This window comes from Puma concolor, chromosome C1 (genome assembly GCF_028749965.1).
Source record: "Puma concolor isolate L17-30 chromosome C1, mPumCon1.1.hap2, whole genome shotgun sequence".
Classification (NCBI taxonomy): Eukaryota; Metazoa; Chordata; class Mammalia; order Carnivora; family Felidae; genus Puma; species Puma concolor.
In genome coordinates this window covers 19,538,884-19,561,573 of record NC_141674.1, presented here as the reverse complement: position 1 = coordinate 19,561,573, position 22,690 = coordinate 19,538,884, and the positions used below count along the sequence as shown (strand labels likewise).

General features: G+C 49.9%; 1 protein-coding gene and 1 long non-coding RNA gene across 6 annotated transcripts; both read left to right on the top strand.

Moving 5' to 3' along the window:
• Window positions 1-300: 300 nt before the first annotated feature.
• On the top strand, window positions 301-3,856 carry LOC147577851 (uncharacterized). The gene is made up of 2 exons (XR_015254550.1): window positions 301-1,065; window positions 1,297-3,856. It is a non-coding gene; the product is annotated as an uncharacterized LOC147577851 (long non-coding RNA).
• Window positions 3,857-11,925: 8,069 nt separating this feature from the next.
• SLC30A2 (solute carrier family 30 member 2) lies at window positions 11,926-22,044 on the top strand. Of its 5 annotated transcripts, none has more exons than XM_086716098.1 (9): window positions 11,926-13,662; window positions 14,319-14,539; window positions 15,814-15,960; window positions 16,676-16,829; window positions 17,579-17,735; window positions 18,470-18,575; window positions 18,807-18,855; window positions 19,704-19,838; window positions 20,331-22,044. In XM_086716098.1, the coding sequence occupies exons 1-9, from the start codon at window positions 13,124-13,126 to the stop codon at window positions 20,353-20,355; spliced, it is 1,533 nt and encodes a 510-aa protein (XP_086572224.1). In that variant the 5' UTR covers window positions 11,926-13,123; the 3' UTR covers window positions 20,356-22,044. The 5 variants fall into 5 exon arrangements, with proteins under 5 accessions (XP_086572224.1, XP_086572223.1, XP_086572225.1 ...); XM_086716096.1 differs by having other exon boundaries at window positions 11,939-13,662; window positions 20,326-22,044; XM_086716097.1 differs by lacking the exon at window positions 18,807-18,855 and having other exon boundaries at window positions 11,933-13,662.
• The last annotated feature ends 646 nt before the right edge of the window (window positions 22,045-22,690 follow it).

Genomic DNA, 22,690 nt, shown 5'->3' with positions numbered 1-22,690 from the left:
CAGGCTCTGAGCCATCAGCCCAGAGCCCGACGCGGGGCTCGAACCCACCGACCGCGAGGTCGTGACCCCAGCCGAAGTCGGACGCTTAACCGACTGTGCCACCCAGGCGCCCCAGAGGAGGTCCCATTTTTAAGACATTCAGAACACAGCTGCAGATTAAAGGCTCTGAGCAGTCCTGCCATAAAGGAAACTATATAACTCTAGACGATGATTGGTCCATCTGATTCATGGTGTTTGAAATACTGCCTCTTCATTTTTTCTTTCATTTTTTTTTTGTAAATTAAATATCTAACACAGCATTTTCCAACTTATTCATTCATGTGACATCCTCCAGAACGAGTGTCCTGGGGAGCTCACTTTACAGAAAGTATTTTATTTATTTTATTTTATTTTTATTTTTTTAATTTTTTTTTAATGTTTATTTATGTTTGAGACAGAGAGAGAGCATGAACGGGGGAGGGGCAGAGAGAGAGGGAGACACAGAATCGGAAGCAGGCTCCAGGCTCTGAGCCGTCAGCCCAGAGCCCGACGCGGAGCTCGAACTCACGGACCGCGAGATCGTGACCTGAGCTGAAGTCAGACGCTTAACCGACTGAGCCAACCAGGCACCCCGAAAGTATTTTATTTTTATTTTTATTATTATTATTTAAAATATTTTATCTGAAAGCGAGCGAGTGCACGAATGGGCAGGAGAGGGGCAGAGAAAAGAGAGAGAATCCCAAGCAGACCCCACAGTCAGCACGGAGCTCTATCCCACAACCCTGGTATCATGACCTGAGCTAAAATCAACAGCGGACGCTCAACCGACTAAGCCACCCAGGTACTCCGAGGCATTATTTGTATATGGAATTGTTGGATTCTAGAAGAGGCAAATTTAATAAAGAGATTAAAGAGAGGGGGACCAGTAATTGGAGTAGGAATATTGAGGCCAGGGGTCCTAAGAAGGGAAGGAGTTAGGATAGCCATGAACAGATTTCTTTCCAGGAAAACCATCCTTTGGATGCATGGCCCCGAAGGTGGAAACCAAAAGGTTATGATAAGAAGGACAAAAATTAGCCCCAAAAGGCGCCTGGGTGGCGCAGTCAGTTAAGCGTCCGACTTCAGCCAGGTCACGATCTCGCGGTCCGTGAGTTCGAGCCCCGCGTCGGGCTCTGGGCTGATGGCTCGGAGCCTGGAGCCTGTTTCCGATTCTGTGTCTCCCTCTCTCTCTGCCCCTCCCCCGTTCATGCTCTGTCTCTCTCTGTCCCATAAAAAATAAATAAATGTTAAAAAAAAAAAAAAAATTAGCCCCAAAAGGGGATGAGGATTGTATTGTGAGAGCAGGACATCAAGGCTGGGGGGGAAACTCCAGGTAAGTTATGATTTCTGATCAAGTAGATTTGGAAAGGACGCCCTGAAAGAAACAGTTGAGAATGAACTCTTGGAATTGGGAAGGAGAAATCATGTGAGAGTTTTGGGAGGAAAGTATTTAGGGAGTTTTTCTAAGACAATATAGAATGATTGAATGAGAGAGATTGAATGAGGCGATAGGCTGGATTCATGGGCTTCTAGGCCTCTGGGTGTGTATCACCCGAGTCTGGTTTGAATAACAGGTGTAGATCTCCAACCAGCTTAGAGCTGTACTTAGCCAAGGGTTCCTCATCTGGGGCTAGAGCACTCTCGATTCTAGAAAGATGGATCCACGCAGAGAAGCCGTGAAGTTTTTCCACTGTTGGAGTGTTTAGGAGGACTCAACAGGTTCCAGTCCTGACAGGTGTGAGTAGCTTTTTGTCCTGCAAAGAGTCTTACGATACACTCAATCCCTGGATGTAAGTTTTGGATGTATGTTATGTGAGAAAGAGGGATCAGATTTTGGATTGTAATGGTTTTGATGGTCATTAATGGTGGGGACAGTTTGCCCTAGGGATATAACCTACTGTGTAATTAGAATAACAAAAAGAAAAAGAAGGCCTACGAAGAGCCCTTTGATAGTTGACAAAAATCTTCCTCCAGCCCAGGAGTTTAACCAATCATTAAAGGAGAGAGAGAGAGAGAGAGAGAAATCGTTTAAAGCGCCAATGTGAGTATTTATGTCGGTTAGTAACCCTGTCATACTTTTGCGGTAATCTGGAGTACATACATAACACTGTGTTTTAATAAAGCATAGGTTCCTCCTTGAGCTGCAGTGAGGATATCAAGGGTCATCGGTTTTGGAGGGCTACCTTTTGAATTTGTGGATAACTGTGAGTTGGGCTTGGTTAAAGATGGCCATTGTATGCTTGGCTAAAGTTCTATTTGCAATTTTCTATCAATAGAGGTAGTTCCCGGGACAAATATGGCTAAGGGATAAAACCATCAAGAAGAGCTCTTTGTTTGAGGTCTAGCCTTAACAATATCCTAATTACGAGGAATCACTGGCAAGTGGGGGAAGGCTCATCTGGGGGTATGGGCTTCCCCAAGTGCATCATCCAATCCAATCGTAAAGAAAGTGGGGCCATCCATTATCTTCCTACGTCCATAGTTAACCCCATGCCGTGGGTATGCTCTGGCTTTTAAGGAGGGATTTTGTCATCCCAGCCACACAGCATCGGTCAAGGTGCTACGTGAGTTACACAGTTGTCGGGGAAGCCATTCCATTTTCCAGCTGTTCAAATAATCATGTGTCAGGGCACCCCAGTGGCTCAGCTGGTTAGGTGTCGGACTTTTGATTTCAGCTCAGGTCATGATCCCAGAGTCACAAGATTGAGCCCTATGTCGGGCTCCAAGCTGGCAGCGTGGAGCCTGTTGGGGTTCTCTCTCCCCTCTCTCCCCCTCTCCTGCTTGTGCTCATGTGCACACACTCTCTCTCTCAAAATAAGTAAACTTAAAAAAAAAATCATATGCCCATGGGGTCTTGTAATCCCCACAGAATACCAAGCACGAAGACGGTCTAATCATGAGCTATTGTGGCAATTTCTCTCTGAAGTTTACCTCAAGCTGTCTAGCTTAGGCAAACAACAAACACAAAAGTTCAAAGACAATCAGAACTAGAATTTAGCATCCATAAAGGTGTGTTATTGAAACGTAATTTTTCTTTCTAAAATCACCCTTGGGTGCCTGGGCAGCTCGGTCAGTTAAGCTTCCGACTCTTGGTTTTGGCTCAGGTCATGATCTCACAGTTCATGATACTGAGCCCTGCATCGGGCTCTGTGCTGGACAGCAAGGATTCTCTCTCTGCCTCTCCTCCTGTCCCTCTGTCCCTCCTCCACTTGCACTCTCTCTCTCTCTCTCTCTCAAAATAAACTTGAAAAAATTAAAAAAATAAAATCACCCTTATTTCTTGAGATAGCCAAATCAAGACTAGTTTGTCCAAAAAACAAGTCCAATTTTAACAGACTTGGCCTAATTATTTACATAAACTCAACAAGAATAGTGATTGATCATAAAGATCTTTCAAAATTTGCTTTGCTGGAACTCTTCATAAGGAATCTCCATTGAACTCTTAGTAGCCTTTCTAGGCCAGAAGCCAAGCCAAATACTTGCCATCAGACATGCCTGCAATACCGTAGATTTGGGTGAATTCCTCTTCTCTAGGTCCCCCATATATCCCAAACTTCCTGCACCTGCCAGAAGTGACATTCTTTACTCACCTGCTAAAGGTTCCTGGGAACTCTGTAAGCAAGGTATCAGGCCAACATTTCCAAAGGGCTTTATTAAGCCTCCAGGGGCACCTGGGTGGCTCAGTTAAGCGGCTGACTTCGGCTCAGGTCATGATCTCATGGCTTGTGAGTTCAAGCCCCGCGTCGGGCTCTGTGCTGACAGCTCGGACCCTGGAGCCTCTTTGTATTCTGTGTCTCCCTCTCTCTCTTACCCTACCCACTCACTCTCTCTCTCTCTCTCTCTCTCTCTCTCTCAAAAATAAATAAACATTAAAAAAAAAAAAAGAACTTAGTTCCAAGGGGCTTTATTGAATTCATGTTTCATAGAGTCAATCTTCGTTCCTTAAAGCTGTCTGGTCATATCTGAACTATGTAGGTCTCTCTCAAATATGAAATTCTAGCTGAAGCCTTTGTAAAATAACCAATGTTTCCAATGCTGTCCTGTTATAAGGAGAAAAGATTCTTATTGAACTTATGTAAATAACTATGCTTCCCATGAATGAAAGAATACTTACTGAGACTTTTTGAATTTCAGAGGGCTCAGGTAGAGACAGAAAAATTAAAGGCTTCAATTGTTTCACAAATGAATACTTTATCACATTTCTGTGAGTCATAGATATCTTATGAGAAAGTTTCCTTAATCTGGAAGAGCAAACATTAGAGAGCCAGCAATATTTTAAGCAAGAGTCACAAAAACCATAATCATTTTCCTCAGTTCATTTAGTTCCATGCTACTAATTTTTGTTCAGTTTGAATGCAGCTTTTTAGTTAGTTCTGGAAGTTCTTAACCATTTAAATTTTATGAACTTTGGGGCGCCTGGGTGGCGCAGTCGGTTGGGCGTCCGACTTCAGCCAGGTCACGATCTCGCGGTCCGTGAGTTCGAGCCCCGCGTCGGGCTCTGGGCTGATGGCTCAGAGCCTGGAGCCTGTTTCCGATTCTGTGTCTCCCTCTCTCTCTGCCCCTCCCCCGTTCACGCTCTGTCTCTCTCTGTCCCAAAAATAAATAAACGTTGAAAAAAAAAAATTAAAAAAAAATAAATTTTATGAACTTAAAGATACCAAATACCTATATTTGTCAACATTCTTATGAATCTCCTTGAAGAAGATGAAACATGTTTCTCAAGCGCATCAGAACAATAACTATAAATACAAGGAACTCCCAAATGGACATTGTTAACAATCTGATACGAGAGTTTATTATGATGGAATTGACAAGGAAATTCAGTTATTTCTGTGACACATTGAATCTCTGGGTTGTTAAAAACCTTAGGAAGTTTTAAAGCACATGCCTAAATAGGATTACAGATCATCAAAGACCTGATAAAGACAAAACATAGAAACTGGTTTTTCTGGGCAAAGAAAAGAAAAAAACAACTTTGTTTACATTTTCTTATCAAGAGCAGATAACAATCCAAGAAAACTTTGTCTTTTAATTTTTTTGAGTTTATTTATATATTTTTGAGAGAGAGAAAGAGAGCAGGGGAGGGGTAGAGGGAGGAAATCCCAAGCAGTCTCTGCACCGCCGGCATGGAGCCTGATGTGGGGCTCAAACTCATGAACCATGAGATAGTGATTTGAGCTGAAATCAAGAGTCAGGTGCTTAAACGACTGAGCCACCTGGGCACCCTGAAAACTGTCTTTTTAACAGAGAGAAAGCAGAATTTCAGTCTTATACGAGTGTACTTTTTTTTTTTAATGTTTATTTATTTTGAGAGAGAGTGTGAGCAAGGTAGGGGCAGAGAGAGAAGGAGAGAGAGAATCCCAAGCAGGCTCCAGGCTGTCAGCACAGAGCCTGATGCAGGATGTGATCCCAGGAACAGTGAGATCATGACCTGAGCTCAAATCAAGAGTCGAACACTAAACTGATTGAGCCACCCAGGTGCCCCTTTATACCGATGTACTTAAAAAAATTTTTTTTTTCAACGTTTATTTATTTTTGGGACAGAGAGAGACAGAGCATGAACGGGGGAGGGGCAGAGAGAGAGGGAGACACAGAATCGGAAACAGGCTCCAGGCTCTGAGCCATCAGCCCAGAGCCTGACGCAGGGCTCGAACTCACGGACCGCGAGATCGTGACCTGGCTGAAGTCGGACGCTTAACCGACTGCGCCACCCAGGCGCCCCACCGATGTACTTTTAAAATTCACTCATTTTTATCTTAGTCCATCCTGACCACACGTAGAATTCCGTTCCAAAGATTTCCCTTCACAAACCCTGTGCAACTTTCTTTTGCATTCAGATTTTATCCCAAGCCACTTCTCTCCAAACAACCAGTCTCATTTTATGACAAAATTACTTTCGTTTCTTTCAACAAAAATATATTCCCGTTCCCTACATCTTTCTTACACATTTCTTACTTTCCTACATAGTTTTCCCCCCTTATTTCCATCAGTCTTAAATACATTTAGCAGAATTTTGAACTAAGAGAAACTTAGTCTTATGGAAACCAATTTGACAATAAATTTCATATTAAAAAAAAAAAAGAACCGTAGTCTCCAGTGAAAACTAAGTAGTGATCAATGGTGAATTGTTACACCAGAATTGTTTAGATGGAAAATTTATGAATCAATTAAGCACAAAGCATGTTTTTCTTTTTTAAATTTTTTTTTTTCAACGTTTATTTATTTTGGGGACAGAGAGAGACAGAGCATGAACGGGGGAGGGGCAGAGAGAGAGGGAGACACAGAATCAGAAACAGGCTCCAGGCTCCGAGCCATCAGCCCAGAGCCCGACGCGGGGCTCGAACTCACGGATCGCGAGATCGTGACCTGGCTGAAGTCGGACGCTTAACCGACTGCGCCACCCAGGCGCCCCACAAAGCATGTTTTTCAACACACTCAAATATCCTTAGTTCCTCTGCAATAAGAAGTGAAAAACACAAACCTACTTTCGGTAATCAATGCTTTAGCACTCCATTCTATTAGGAAAAGACCTAGATATCCAATGAATTCAATCCAATCTATTATCCAAGCAAAACTTTAAAGTTTCAGGTTACCAAAAACGATTTTAACAATTCCCCATGAAAACTTTGAAAGAGACAAGCCATCGTTTTGCTGACCAACTGCAACAGAGTTAACATGAGCTTATTTGATCTTCAGCAAACCTTGGTAGAATAAGTTTCAATTAGTTTAAATGTTGAATTGTGTTCCACTTTGGTCCACTTAAAAGTTAAGCAATTTGTTCTCCATTGCCAGTTTTTACCTGGGGCACTGGTGGGGAAATCTGAAGTGAGGGGTGTAAGTCCAAGGGGGTGCTCTTTGCTCCTTGACAGCAAGGGTTGAAGGAAGAGCCAAAGGCACCATAAGCACCAAAAATGGTATACGAACCAGTTGTTCAGGCTCCACCCACGGTGGTGCAGGAACAGGAGGAGGAGAGGGAAGAAGAGGTGACAGTGCTGCCAGAGGGGAGAGAAAGAGGGTTCCCCATTCTAAACTTGCCAGATGAGCAGATAAGGTCAGACAGATGAACAGACGCCATGTTTTTTCACCAACAGGAAGGAATAGGCAGTTCCTCTCAGGCCAGAGAGAACAGGGAGCTTCCCCGAAACAAAAGGAGTTTCGGCAGCTGCTTGGGAATATTCCTTAGGGTCCTCTTCCCTAAGTAGACTAACCACAGTTGGCTCTAATTATCATAGCTGTTAACCCAGGAAACGAATGAGGGAAAAGCCCCCACAGACAGTCAGAATAACCTGGGTCTATTGGAAGGAGGAACAGTGAGAGTCAGTATCCAGTATCTCAAGAGGTGACTGGTTAGCAGCCAAACATATTCTGCAAGAGGCTCTTAGGTCAAGGTCCCGATTTAGGGCCATGAAACCGAGCAAGACCCAAATGGAACTCCTGACCATTTGGAGCTCCAGCAAAGGAGGTCAAGCTGGAGAATAGTATCAGAAGAAACAGTTCTGTCAGAGGGCTATACCTCTTGACCTGGGAGTTTGTCAAATTTGTTCCAGCTTTTCAGAACACAGCCCAAGGGTGAGTCCAAAGAAAGAGAGGAGGTTGCATAGTGGGAAAGACTGGCTGCCAATTCTCAAAGGAGTGACCTGCTGGAGGGAATGGAGCTCCCACTCGTGGTCACAGTTTCATTCAGGGCATCCTGCTGACCTGAAAACAGACTGGACCTATAACAGGAGGACTGATCTTTCTGGTGGTGTCCCACCATGGAAAGGGGTTGAAGCAAACAGCATGGCACTTCCTTTTGGGGTGTCCCCTGGTAACAAGTAGAGCCAGATACGGTTTTGTCCAGACTGAGTGGAAGAAAGGAGGGGGAGGACTCACCACTTGGACTAGGAGCATGTTTGCCTTCAGATCAAGATGATGCTGGATCTGTGGGAACACAGGAAAAGGGGCACAGGCCGAGAGAAGTGAGGTGGCTGAGAGTCGGCCAGTGTCGGAAAAGGTCCCACCTGAGTCCATAAGGTGTGTGCATTTGCTCTGAGTGAGCAGCCAGTTGCACCTGACTTTGGGAACAGGCCTTGGGGACAAAGTGAGAAGGCATTGGAAAGGGGTCCTTAGCCTTTACCAACATGAGCAGTCTGATCTGTTCACTCTCATACCTTCAGACCACACCTGGAAGCCACCCTAACCAGAGGGCTTCGGTTGTCTGGGAGGTACTGGGGTTAGGCTACAACGGCTGAAAAAAGAAAGGAAAGGGAAGGAAGGGTCCCTCCAAAGAGCTGAGGGGGAAATCCCTCACATTTTCAGACAAGGTTCACACTTTCAGAACCTTGTCTGAACCGGTTCTGTCTCCCAGCTTCGGATCCTCACCAAGCAGTAACCCCTGCCCAGGTCCATCAGTTCCCCAAGGAGTGCTAGAGTTGATCCACCAAGGGAAAGTCCCGACAAATTCCTGGAGAATCCGGGGAGAGTTTCAGACTGACAAAGTCTCCTTGTGCAGTGTTCCCCCAAATGTGTGCGAGGGCGCTACAAAATCTCCCCGTACGAGCCACCAAATGTGGTGTCTAAATGGGGGTGTCTTTCCTGATCAGATGAGGGTCCCCAAATGTGGGGTTAGTGATTGGGTGGATGTCAGTGGCCCACAAGGTGACAAGAATTCACCTGAGGCAGAACAAAGGTCATAGAAGTTTATTGAATATACCTGCAAGGAAGTGGTGGCTTAAAGACAGCAGAGGACAGGCTGTCTTTAAGGAGGCAGTGGGTGGGGGCTGTTTTTAAAGGGGACAAGTGAGGAGGTATGGTGACATATTGGATCTTCCCCTTTTCTGATAGCTGTGCCTAGTTGTAAGTAGCTCATCGGTCAGGTTAGGGCCTATGGATATTTGAGGTGGGTCACCTGATGGACCTGTCTGTATTCAGCCAGGTGGTTGCCATGGCCCTTTCTACATTCTGTCACTCAAACCTGTTTGCCTAAAGGCAGCCTCTAGACACACGGTGTAACATATGCACAACTAAACAAAACAAGCTGTAGAGTTTAATAAACTATCCCATAATGAAATCCTGTGTTGTTACTGTTCAAGTCAAGAAAAAGAACACTGCCAGCCCATAGAAGCCCTCATGTGGCCCCCTCCTTGGAGGTAGCCACGATCTTGTCTTTTTTTTTTTTTATCTTTATTTATTTTTGAGACAGAGAGAGAGAAAGAGAGAGAGAGAAACATAGCACAAGTGGAGGAGGGGCAGAGAGAGAGAGGAGACACAGATTCCAAAACAGGCTCCAGGCTCCAAGGTGCCAGCACACAGTCATACAAGGGGCTCGAACTCAGGAATGGCGAGATCATGACCTGAGCTGAAGTCAGTTGCTCAATCGACTGAGTCATCCAGGTGCCTCTCTCCTGTCTTTTTGATAGTCACACACTTGCTTTTCTTTATAGTCCTAAAGTGTCGTCCTATAAAAGACCAAAGGAATGTGAAACCAGAAAGAGAGAGGTTTTCATCATTTCGAAATCACAAGAATCAGTATTACAACCTGTCCATATTCTGCCCCCAGGTTTCTTCTCCAGGTTACTGATAACGTGAGAAACAGGCATATCAGTCCACTATCTCATCATTTATCAGAGAGAGGAGAGAAGGCAGTCAAGGCTAGTAGTCAGTTAAAGTTTAAATTCTAGGGAGGTATCTCTTGATTGCAAATGAGAAGATCTCCACCTTGCCACACAAAGTGCTCTGCTTATCCTTCCAAACCAGAACACTTAAGGGTGGTAAGAAGGGTTCTTGATCAAAAGATTCCTTTAAGATCAGGCTGTAAGAGAGGGAACAGTCTTTTGAGGGGTTATTCCAATGAATCTTCAACACGGTTCCATAGGCTGCTGCATTAGAACCACCAGAAGAGGTTTATTTTTCCCTAAACCTCTAATTCTGGAAAATTTCAAACATGGAAAAGTAGAGGGAATAGTATCACCTACCCATCAGTCAGTTTCAACAGTTATTGACATTTGTTTCTTCTCTATCATTACCCACTCCCTACACTGGTGTTATTTAGGGGCAAATCCCAGATATTGTATCATTTTATCCTTCAATAGTTTAGATAAAGGTTCTTTAAAAAATCAAATGACTACACCATAAAAAATGAACAATAATTTCACAACAGCATCGAACACTGAGGTTTTAAACATATAGATTCTCAGATTCCTCCCCAGACCTACAGTCAGACTCGCTGTGGAATGTGGGAACATATATATATATATATATATATATATATATATATATATATATATGTTAAGTTTATTTGTTTATTTTGAGACAGAGAGAGAGTGTGCAAGCATACTCGAGTGGGCTTGAGTGAGCATGAGCACTGGGAGGGGCAGAGAGAGAGGGAGAGAGAGAACTTCAACCAAGGTCTGTGCCATCAACACAGAGTCCAACATGGAGCCATATGTGTATATATATATATATATATATATATATATATATATATAATTTTTAAAATTTTTTTAAATGTTTATTTATTTTTGAGAGAGAGGGAGAGACAGTGCAAGTGGGGGAGGGGCAGAGAGAGAGAGGGAGACACAGAATCCTAAGCAGGCTCCAGGCTTTGAGTTGTCAGCACAGAGCCTGATGAGGGGCTTGAACCCACTAACCGTGAGATCATGACCTGAGCCAAAGTCAGGCGCTTAACCGACTGAGCCACCCAGGCACCCCGTGTATATATCATTTTTTTTTAATTAAGTAGGCTCCACGCCTAGGGTGGAGCCCAACGTGGGGCTTGAACTCATGACCCTGAGATCGAGACCTAAGCTGGGACCAAGTTAGACACTTAACTGACTGAGCCACCCAGGCACCCCTGGAGTCTACATTTATTTATTTATTTATTTATTTATTTATTTTTAATAAAAAAAAAATTTTTTTTAACGTTTATTTATTTTTGAGACAGAGAGAGACAGAGCATGAACGGGGGAGGGTCAGAGAGAGGGAAACACAGAATCTGAAACAGGCTCCAGGCTCTGAGCTGTCGGCACAGAGCCCGACGCGGGGCTCAAACTCACGAACTGCAAGATCATGACCTGAGCCAAAGTCGGCCGCTTAACCAACTGAGCCACCCAGGCACCCCTAAAGTCTACATTTTTGAAACAACATTCCTCAGGTTGAGGTATGAGAACTGCTATGTCATTCACATAGGCCTTCTTGGCGATTTCTGGAGCCAGGTATATAATACAAATGGGCCTAGTGCTTCTGCAGTATATCAAAGTCTTGACTGGTCAAACTTCTGCAAATCAATTAAAATGCATCTTGGGAAGTTTTAATTAAAAAAATTTTTTTTTACATTTATTTATTTTTGAGAGACAGAGCACAAGTGGGGGAGGGGCAGAGAGAGAATGAGACACAGAATCCGAAGCAGGCTCCAGGCTCTGAGCTATCAGCACAGAGCCCAACATGAGGCTCGAACCTAGAACCATGAGATCATGACCTGAGTGGAAGTCAGATCCTTAACCAACTGAGCCACTCAGGTGCCCCTTGGAAAGTTTTAATTGAAAGGAAATCTGGCAGGGAAGCCTGGATAGCTCAGTTGGTTGGGCTTCTGACTCTTGATTTCGGCTCAGGTCATGATCCCAGAATCCTGGGATCAAGCCTTGAGTTGGGCTTTGCTCTGAGCACTGAACACGGAGCCTGCTTAAGATTCTCTCTCTCTCTCTCTCTCTCTCTCTTTCCCCCCTCCCTCTGCCCTGTGTACACTCTCTCAAAAACAAAATGGAAAAAAGAAAAAATAAAAGAAACATGGCATATTTTTTTAAATAAAATGAATATATTCATCTGGGTCCAATTTGTAAATCTGCATTTATTGAAAATTTACAATGTGCTCTGCACTGAAGGGAACAAGAGGGATGTTTAAAAATGTGTGTTTTTAAATTTTTTTTAAAGTTTATTTATTTCCTTTTGAGAGAGAGCGAGCATGAGCAGGGGAGGGGCAGAGAGAGGGAGACACAGAATCCAAAGCAGGCTCCAGGCTCTGAGCTGTCAGCACAGAGCCTCACATGGGGCTCAAACCCACCAACCACGAGATCATGACCTGAGCCGAAATTGACATTTAACCAACTGCGCCACCCAGGTGCCCCTAAAAATATGCTTTTTAAGCATAAACATTTTGCCAACAAATAAGTTATAAGATTCAGATTGAGTTGATTTGAACCTGCATTTTAACACCTTTTCCAGGTAATGCTGGGCCTGCTGGTTCTTGGACTATACCAGGAAAGCTAGGAAGTTAAGGTAAAGGTTTTTCTCACTCAGAGTCCAGAGAAGGTAGAAAGGCACTCAGCGGGGACCTGATCTAGGCAGGTATGGTCCTGCCACCCTCACTCCCTTCACCTAGCCCCCAAATAATATTACTCTTGTCGAGGAGAGACTGAAGGAACCCCTCTTTGTTCCCAGTGGTATGGGCAGGAGGTTTGCACCCTAGACTCTTGTCTCTGAGAAGGGACATAGCCAAGCTATGGTCCTCCAGACTGAAGACACTGGGGATGATGGAGTGACTGGCCAGGGAGGTCACCAGTCCAAAGTTCTTTCTATATAATGGGCCCCTATCAGAGTCCAGCCATAAGGCCAGGTCCTTACCCCCCAGGAACCGCTGTGAGAGGACCAAGCTTAAAGTGGGTGAGGCACCAAGCCAACAGGCCGGCTTCTCAGGCGGGACATTAGCATGGCACCTTTCCTGGCGCTCCTGTGAACTGTTGCAGGGCAGGAAAGGGAGGATGGTGGTGGTGTCCACTCGGCGCACATGGTGACCGCTGCTGAAGGGCCACAGTGCTCTACGTAGGGCTGGGGATAAAGCCACTCCAGATTCTAATCGGGGCGCGCGGGAGGGCAGGAACTGGCGCTGCTTCGGTGGCTAGGATGGGCCGATCTGTCAGTCACAGCCAGTCCTAAGAAGGGCTCCTGTCTCAGCCCCAGGGCAGGCATATCCCGCTCCCAGGAGACCCCTAGTCTGAGCGGAAGAACGCAGCCGACCGCAGGAGTCTCCAGTCCGAGGGGAAGACACACCAAGCCTCAGGACCCACGTTCTGGCTCTCAGGGGACCCAAAGCAGATTTCCACGAACCGAGGTCCGAGAACTTCTCGGCGGGATGCGGCCAGCTGCGCGCGGGGAAGAGTGCGCGCAGCCGTCGCCCAGTCCTGAGTCAGGCCCTGTCGGCTCCTCGGGCCCCAGGGGCGCCGGGGACGGGGTGCTCTGGGGCAGGGCCGGGGCACTCTTTGCAGCCGGTCACCCCTCCCCCTTCCCCGCGGGCTTTTGCACACGACGCGCCGCGGGCCGCTTCACACGGGGTGGCCGGGGCCGGATAAAGCAGGCGGGCGCGGGGCGCAGCGGCGGGCGCGGACGGGCTGGAACGGCCGGAGCTGCAGCCGGACGGCCCCAGGGCGGCCCGGGCGGGAGCTGCCGCGCCAAGCAGCGGGCGGCCGAGAGGCGCGGACGCAGGGGCCCCGGGAGCGGCGCGCGGGGCCCTCCCGGCAGGTGGGTGCGCGCTGCGCAGCGTCCCGCGCGCAACTTCCAGGGCGCCCTGGGCCCCGAGGCCGCGCGCGGCTTCCCGGGCCCAGCGCAGGGCGCTCGGGGCGGCATGGAGCCCACGGAGAGGCAGCATCTGATGGACGCCAGGCCCGGAGCCCGGTAAGGCGAGAGCCTGGGGAGGAGCGGGCATTTGAGCGGCATCGGACGCATCTCCTGGTTTGCAGTTTCCAGTGGATGGTTTTGCGGGAGGCTTGAAACGAGACCACACAGAAGGGACGGGAGGTTGGGGGAAGCGAGGGAAGGGAAAACCGAGCGTGGGCACGAGATCATCCCTCCCTCACGGCTGAGCACAGATCCTGACCCCTCGCCCGCTAGTGTGCGGTGGCAAGCCTGGAGCCCCGCCCCTGGCCCGACACTTTGCCCCCGGGCAGCCCCGCCCTGGGAGGCCCTGTGTCCCCAAGTGCGCAAGAGGAGGGTCTGCCCTTCTCCAGATCCTGAACTGCCTTCCTTCTCCGTGCTTGATTGCACTGGCCCCGCCCCTTGGCCAGTTCCCAAGGTCTTTGCCGCCTCCAGGCGCTGAGAGAGGTGGGGGAGGAGGGAACACCGTGGACCAAGACCCCAAGACTCCTGGACTGGTCATTTCCCCAGCACCCCACTCCAAACACGAGTTTCTGGTTACTCCTCAGAGACTGTCGAGCTTGGAGTGTCCATAACTATTCTTTCAATTGGACACATGGGAACGCCAAGGACTGGAGTCAGCCCTCCTTGCCCCCATCTCAGAGCTGAGTCTCCCCTCTCTTTTTTTCCCTGGCCAGGTCTTACACTGGATCTCTGTGGCAGGAGGGGGCCGGCTGGACCCCTCTGCCCGCACCTGGCCTGGACTTGCAGGCTATTGAGCTAGCCGCTGAGAGCAACCATTACTGTCATGCCCAGAAGGGTCCTGGCAGTCACTTTGACTCCAAGAAGGAGCAGGCCCGGCGACAGCTTTATGTGGCCTCTGCCATCTGCCTGGTGTTCATGATTGGGGAAGTCATTGGTAAGGACTTTTGTGCTAATTAAATGAAATTGGGAGCATGGATAGTCTGGATGATCCGAAAAGCTTTTCTCCTGGATGTTCCTAGTAATATTAATACTTATAGCCCCAGGGCGCTGGCTGGCTCAGTTGGTAGAACATGCAAAGGCACAGATGGGCTGGAGCAGCCAGAGGGGCAGCTGGAGGGCCCCAGGGTAGCCCTGGCTGGAGTCTCAGGGTTTCTTTTTTTTTTTTTTTTTTTAATTTTTTTTCAACGTTTACTTGTTTTTGGGACAGAGAGACAGAGCATGAACGGGGGAGGGTCAGAGAGAGAGGGAGACACAGAATCGGAAACAGGCTGCAGGCTCCGAGCCATCAGCCCAGAGCCCGACGCGGGGCTCGAACTCACGGACCGCGAGATCGTGACCTGGCTGAAGTCGGACGCTTAACCGACTGCGCCACCCAGGCGCCCCTTTTTTTTTTTTTTTTTTTTTTTTTTAAATTTTTTTTCAACGTTTATTTATTTTTTTGGGGGGGGGACAGAGAGAGACAGAGCATGAACGGGGGAGGGGCAGAGAGAGAGGGAGACACAGAATCAGAAACAGGCTCCAGGCTCTGAGCCATCAGCCCAGAGCCTGACGCGGGGCTCGAACTCACGGACCGCGAGATCGTGACCTGGCTGAAGTCGGACGCTTAACCGACTGCGCCACCCAGGCGCCCCGAGTCTCAGGGTTTCAAGTTCAAGCCTCATGTTGGCTGTGGGGCCTACTTAATTAAAAAAAAAAACAAAAACAAAAAACCAAACCGAATAGCCCCATTTATTGAATGTTCATAATGCTGAGTCTTTTATATACACGTTATCTCATCCAGTCCTCACAACTTTGTACTGTCACGTGGGTGTTAATATTCTTATTTTACAGATGATGAAACTGAGGCACATTAGGGTTGAGTAATTTGCCCAAGATCATGCACAACTTGTGTGTAAGGGATGGCCTGAATGCCTAGAAGGAAAGAGCATTTACCGAGTGCCTACTATGCTTTCCAGGGCATATTTGAACTTGATTTTCACAGTCACCCTCTAAGTAGATCGTGTCCGTCCCATTTCACAGATAGAAGTTGAAGCTCAGAGAAAGTAAGTCCCTTGCCTATGGTTCAACAGCTAACGGGTGGAGAGGTCCCAAATCCACGGTCTTTTTCCAGAGTCCATGGTTTCCCTGCTGCACACACAGTCTGGGAAGGTGACTTCATGGGGGAGCTGATAAGGACCCCCCCCCATGTCCCTGGTCCTGCCCTTGCAGGTGGGTATCTAGCACATAGCTTGGCAGTCATGACCGACGCAGCCCACTTGCTCACTGACTTTGCCAGCATGCTCGTCAGCCTCTTTTCTCTCTGGATGTCTTCCCGACCGGCCACCAAGACCATGAACTTCGGCTGGCAGCGAGCTGGTGAGGACCCTGGTCGGGGTTGCAAGAGGAAGCCGGTCAAGACGTGGGTTCTTTGGTGGCTGCAGTAGGGTGGGTCCCTGAGCGAGGCCAAGAAGGTGACTTGGGTTGGGCGTATCAGTCTCGGCTTCTATCCTTTGGTAGCTCCCGGTCCAATGGGGGAGCCCTGGTTCCCTGTCCTCTTGGAACTTCTAGTCTGCAGGGAAGGAGAGGTCACCTTCCTAAGAAATGAAATGGTCAAACTTCAAGAACAAATGACCGTGGCCTTAAAGCTGCACATAATTCCATGGGTCAACTCTCGGGGCAGGGAAAGGTCCTCAAAGCCTTCTGGAAGACAGAGGCTTTAAACCCCCTTTAGTTCATCTCTGGGCTGTACTGTCATTCTCCTCTTGGTGGGAGATGGCCCAGTCTCTCCTCCGAAGCCTCAGTTTGTCAGCTGAGCAATGGGTACCTATTGTAGTAAGTCAGTTTCTTTACATGTAAAACAAAAGGGGTTGACCCAGATGACTTCTTAAGGTCCTTCTAGCTCTGACATCCTCTGATGTATGAGTGGTGAGGTAAGGTACAACCATGCTGGCCATACCTTTAGCGGAGTCCCGGTGGACCCAGGCCCTGACTTTGTAGGGAGGGGGCTGGTGGATCATGGAGGGATGGGGAGGCCTCCTCAGTCTTAGGGCCCCATGCTAAGATTGGTGGTGGGGTTTGGGTTCTTTCTCAGAGATCCTGGGAGCCCTGCTGTCTGTACTATCCATCTGGGTCGTGACTGGAGTGCTGGTGTTCCTGGCAGTGGAGCGACTGATCTCTGGGGACTATGAGGTCAAGGGGGGCACCATGCTGATCACATCAGGTTGTGCTGTGGCTGTGAATATCATGTGAGTGTGACCTCGGTTCCCTATGAGTCCCCCGTCCTCGTGCTTTTCACACACACATCTGCATGCCTGCTCTCAGTGGAAGAAGGCCACGGATGGGCCACAGGACCAGAACTTCTCAGGTGGTCTGAGCTCTGGCAGCTGGGACACCTTAGTCCTGCCTTAGGCCAAGGCTGAGGCCACTGAGGGCTCTGAGTCTGGGGCTGCATCAACTCCACCACTAACCCCTCCCCCCATATGTGTGAGTGAATAAACTGGGAACCTTCATGTCTGAAATGGGGAAGGTGAGTCTAGTTCTTACAGGAGCACATTTTCCTAAGGGCCCTTAGGGGTCCAAGTCCTTTTTCAAAGCTGGTGTGCCTGAAGTTGGTCTCGGTGAGAAGCAGGGTGTGTGGAGCACGGGGGTCTTGTTTGGGCTTTCTCTCCATTGCTCAGTGGTCTTGGGCAAGCCGCTTCCCTCTCTGGGCCTCAACTTCCCCATCTGTGACATGGATGGGGGGAACTAGATGACCTCCATGGTGTCCTCCTGTTCCAAGATTTGGCATCTTTGTGCCCAGATCCAGCCTGGCACTGGAGCTGAGCCCATTCTCCTGTGGTGCTCTGGACCAAGGCAAGTGGGTTGGGCTCCTCACAAGGCAAAAGGAGAAAGCAGTCTGGGGGTGAGGATTTTTGTCCCACAGGAAGGCCAGCCCTATGGGTGGCCTCTACCTGCTAGGTCAGCGAGCCCCTCGGCTTTGTCTCTGCTTCTGTAGAATGGGGCTGACTCTTCACCAGTCTGGCCACGGGCACAGCCACGACACCAGCCAGCAACAGGAGAACCCCAGTGTCCGAGCTGCCTTTATCCATGTGGTTGGAGATTTTCTGCAGAGCTTAGGCATCTTGGTGGCAGCCTATATTTTATACTTCAAGGTCAGAGCTGGGGACAGAGGGAGGTGGGCCAGGGGGTTGGGGTGGGCAGGGGAGTGTAAGTTATCCGGGGGCTCCTGTGTACACGTGGCCCTTTCCAGGTTCTAGCTCCCTCCCAGCTGTGTGGGGAGAGGGAAGGAACATTCACCCAAATGCCTTCCAAGTGTCAGGGATCTTCACAACAATCCCGAAGAGCAGGTGGTGGTGTTTTCGGCAGCTCGGAAAGGTTCAGTGACTTGGATGGTGTCACACAGCTGGGAAATTGTGGAGCCAGATTCAAACCCAGGCCTGCGTGCTGCCAATGCCTGGCCATTGTCCATCACCTAGCGGCGGAGTGATGTAGTGGAAAGAGCCAGGCATTGGGGTTGAAGCCTGGCTCCACCCTTTGCTAGCGGGGTGATGTAGTCCTTTGCTCTAACTGATCTTCAATTTTTCCATCTATAAAATGAGATGTTGGGCCATTGGCATCAAGATTCCTTTTCGTTCTGTCCACATCTCAGTCCTTTGGGTAAGGAAGTGTGGGAAGGGACCGTGCCTTATCCTGAGCTGTGATCTGTCCTGTCCCTTCTTCTGGACACAGGATAAAAGGTGGAGAACTGGGAGGCAGAGCCAGGGTGAGGCTTGTGCCCACCACGCAGAGAGCACCCCTCTCCCTGACTCAGCACTGGGTGGGAAGGGAGAGGGAGGCTGAGGTGTTGAGTGATGAGCCCAAGCTCCGCCTTCCCCTTTTTCTGTAGCCAGAGTACAAGTATGTAGACCCCATCTGCACCTTCCTCTTCTCCATCCTGGTCTTGGGGACGACCTTGACCATCCTGAGAGATGTGATCCTGGTGCTGATGGAAGGTAACCTGGGCGTGGGGCTCCCCTTTTGTTCTTGGCTCTCCAGTTCTAACAGGTTTGGGGGGAGAGGGCAGGGGAGTCCCAGCACATTGGCAGGGAGCCAGGGTCTGGAGCCTGGCACAGGCTGGAACACCTCCTGGGGCCCCAGGCCAGTCTTGGCATCGAGCTGAGCCCTCAGGTGTGGCTGTTCCTAGAAATGTCCCTGGGACCAGACTGTGCTTTCCTTCCCTCTAGCCCCACGGTGTCCCCTCCCTGCTGGGATGTGTCCTCCCTGTCTAATCAGGTAACTTCTAAGTGGTGTCTGTAGCACTTGGTGCTCCACAGCCTTCCCTCAGGCACCTCCTCAGTCATTGACCTTCCCCGCGGCAGAGAAAGGGGCGAGGATTCTGCTTCCATTGCAGAGGAGGCACACTGACTGAGGCTGAGAAAAAAAAGTGGTGGGTGTTGGACAAGCCTACCAAATCCACTCCAGCTTAGTGCCTTCCTTTCTGAGGCCTCTGCCTCGGGAGCGGATGGCCGGGCTCTAAGGGCTTCCTTAGCGCTGACCGATGGTCTGCCCCAAGATTCCACATTCACCAGCTTTCTTGTGCCCCAGGGTCTTGGGTCATGGGGCTCAGTGTGGCCAGGGTCAGTCTGAAGTTGGATGCTGGTTTGGAGTCAGCAGGAGTTATCTGGCTACATGTCAGAGCATTTTCCCCAAGAATGTGACTGACCCAGATACGAGTGATAATGCTGATGCCTCATGTGGGTGTAGGGGTTCCCCGTTTGCCTTCTGTCTTTCTTCCTTCCATTCCAAAAAAAGTTTTCACTGGGCACCTGTTATGGGCCAGGCACTGTTCTAGGCACTGAGGACATGGTGGTAAATAAAACAGACTGTCCTGCTCTCATGGAGTTTCCATTTTAGAGGGGGGCACAGGCAGGAAACGAACAAGATAATTGCAGACAGAGTCAAGTGTGAAGAGAAAATACAAAAGGATGATATGATGGAGATCATTTGGGAGGCGGGGCAACATCAGATCTGCTGGCCAAAGCGGTTGTCTCTGAGGAGACAACATGTGAACAGCAGAAAACAGCACTGGGGGTGGGGGTGGGGGAGCAGTTTCCTTCAGCCCCTGTCCCTGCCACCCTCAGGGACCCCCAAGGGTGTGGACTTCACAGCTGTACGGGATCTGCTGCTGTCCGTGGAAGGGGTGGAAGCCTTGCACAGCCTGCATATTTGGGCACTGACCGTGTCCCAGCCCGTGCTGTCTGTCCACATCGCCATCGGTGAGTGGTCAGGATACTCAGGGCAGGGTGAGCGAGAGGCTGCCAGAGGTCTGGGGCCATCCCCGAAGCAGCCAACGACCTCAGATGTTTGCTGGTGTGCCTTGAACCTGGCCCCATGCTGAGTACTTTATAGACATGATTTCATTTGATCATCACAACCCCATTTACAGATGAGGAGGCTGGGGCTGGGGCTGGGGCTGGGGTGGGGTGGTCAAGTCACTTGTCCGGGCTTTTACAGCTAACAGGTGGCAGAGAAAAGACTCTTAGCCTTAAATAAAGCCAGTGCTTTCCCTGCTTTTGCAGGATTGCACCAGGTATGGGGACCGGGAGGTTGCCTGATGCAGGAGTGGCCTCTGGGGGTTTCTTGATGCCTGTATCCTGTGCTGCTGGGGGTAGGGAATGTGATAGCCTCCCGATTGCTCCTAAGGGCCCAAGAGTGAGTAAATGTTCTCTGGTCCCTCCCCTGGGGTGTCCTCTTGGCCCCCAGCTCAGAATGCAGACGCCCAGGTCGTGCTGAAGGCAGCCAGCACCTGCCTGCAGGGAAAGTTCCACTTCCACACTATGACCATCCAGATTGAAGACTACTCTGAGGACATGAAGGACTGTCAGGCGTGCCAAGGCCCCTCGGACTGACTGCCTGGCCAGGTGCCAACGGAGCCATGGCCAGGACCTGCAGGTGTTGGGGCAGAGTGTCCCCCAGGCCCAGCCAGAACGCTGCCTATCCTGGCTGTGTTATAAAGCAGGTCCCTCTCCTGACCTCTGCTCTGTGTTCAGTGTGGAGGAACTGTTTTCTGCCTCCCCCATCTGACTACAGCCAGTTTAAGGATGAAGATGGCAAGTGTAAAGCTACTATGACCCAGCCCTTCCAGCTTCTGGATTGGTGCCTGGCAGGGCTGGGTTTGGGTCTAATCCTCAGCTAAAGCTTTGCTACCACCAGCCTCAGGAAAGGTGGTGAGGCACAGCGAGGAGTGACAGAGGGGAGACTGGCCTCAATGTCCCCTTGCCCACTGTCTTATTCCCCCCTTCAGTCTGTCTGGCCTTTGCCTTATGGATCTACGCAGAAGCCCCGGGACAGTCTGTCCCTCTGCCTATAACAATATGGTTTAAGGAGACCTTGGGGGTTGGAGTTGAGAGCACCCCGCACGCTTACACATGTCCCCCCTGAGAAGGGGAAACCGGGGGGAACCTGAGGCCTGTCTGTGCCTTCGTCACTTCAGCTGTGAGCCAAATGTGTCTCTTTCCTGGAGGGAGGAGGCTTCTGACCATGTAGGGACCTGGCTGCTTTCTTCTTTCCTTATTCCTCCAGCTCGGGCACGTGTGCCAACACAATGATGCCTTTGCCACTGGAGGGGGGGGGGGGCCAGCAGGGGCTTCAGCTTGGGTCCTGTCCTAACAGCCCCACAGCCCCTGGGCCAGCTCTGAAGCTGGCCCAGCCTACCCTGCTCAGAACTTGAGCATGGACGACAACGGATGGGAGATGGTGGCTTCCTGAGGTGTATGCAGACTCCCAAGTCAGGGGCAGCTTGTGTTTCCGAGACGAAGAGGGGAGACCTGTGCCCAGTCTCCCAGGGAAGGCAGAACACCCAGTCATATCGTGGCCCTGGGTTTTACAAGCCAGTGCCCTTGGGTCTCATCTGAGAATAAGAGACTACGAATGAACCTACATCACAGGGTTGTTGCCAGGACTGGAGCCAAAGCCTTTTAAGCCCGTGGTGTTCCTTGAAGAGCGGTTACTTTGATCATCAGGCTGGAAAGGTGCAGCATGAGGCTGACTTGCCCGGGAGCCAGGTGGGCTTCCCAGGGGCAGCACTGACTTGATCTTGACTCTGCCCGGATTCAGGACTGGAAGAGGAGGGGTTGGTCACCCGCCTTCCCCCGTGAACCTCTTTCTTCCCCTCTGTGAAATAACCTCTTTGTGCCTTTCAAGTATGGCCATCCGGGCTTACCTGTGATCTAGGTCAGTAGGTTCTTCAGCCCCTCAAAATCCGTGGGAAGTCATGTGGCTCAGAAGTGTGGTGGGGGGGGGGTACTGCGGATGGCTGTGTTCTATTCTACTCCAATCTCTGGAGAAGCAAACCCCCTCTCCCCTGCAGCCACTGCAGGCCCCAGGAACCTGGATCTTGACCTCTACTGGGTGTCAAATCCTTACAGCCCTCTCAAGAGAGGGTATTTGTGGTATTACACTTGTACAGATGGGAAAACCAAAGCCAGAGAGGTGGAGTCACTTGCCTGAAGGCCCATGGCCAGTGTAAAGCAGATCTGGGGTTTCTACCTCAGTCACCCAGGCCTCCCTTTACAGCAGGAGCTGAAAGCCTGTTCTGGGCTGCATGTTGGTACAGTGTGAGCCCTTGGGCCTGGCAGTGCCCTCCGTGGGTAAGGCTGTGCCAAGCCAGTTCAGTGTCTGGGTGCTGTAGCTGTGAGTGGGGAGGGGAAAGATGCCTCTTTCCCTTGGCTGGGCCTGGCACTTAGAGCCCTTCCTGCCCTGGGAAGGCTGCCTGGGCCACAGCTGTGTGCTCCCTCACCCACCTTCAACTGTTCTTGACCCTGGGCCAGAATGCCTTCCCTCCTCAACTCCCAGCCCCCCCCCCCCCCCCAATACTCTGGCAGCCCCATGCCTCCCAAGGGAGAGCCCTCTCTGCACCCCAGCTGTGACTGGTTCCAGGGAGGACCTGAATCATCCAAGGGCCAGAGGTCAAACTGGAGAATGGGGGTGGGAAGCCTTGGACAGCATGTTCTCGCTGGCCAGGGTGAGCTGATCACGAGAGTTTCCAAAGCTGTGAGGCCATCAGAGCAGGAAAACACCTGACACCCTGGACCTGGGCTGGACCCACCACCCCCACCTCTCTACAGTC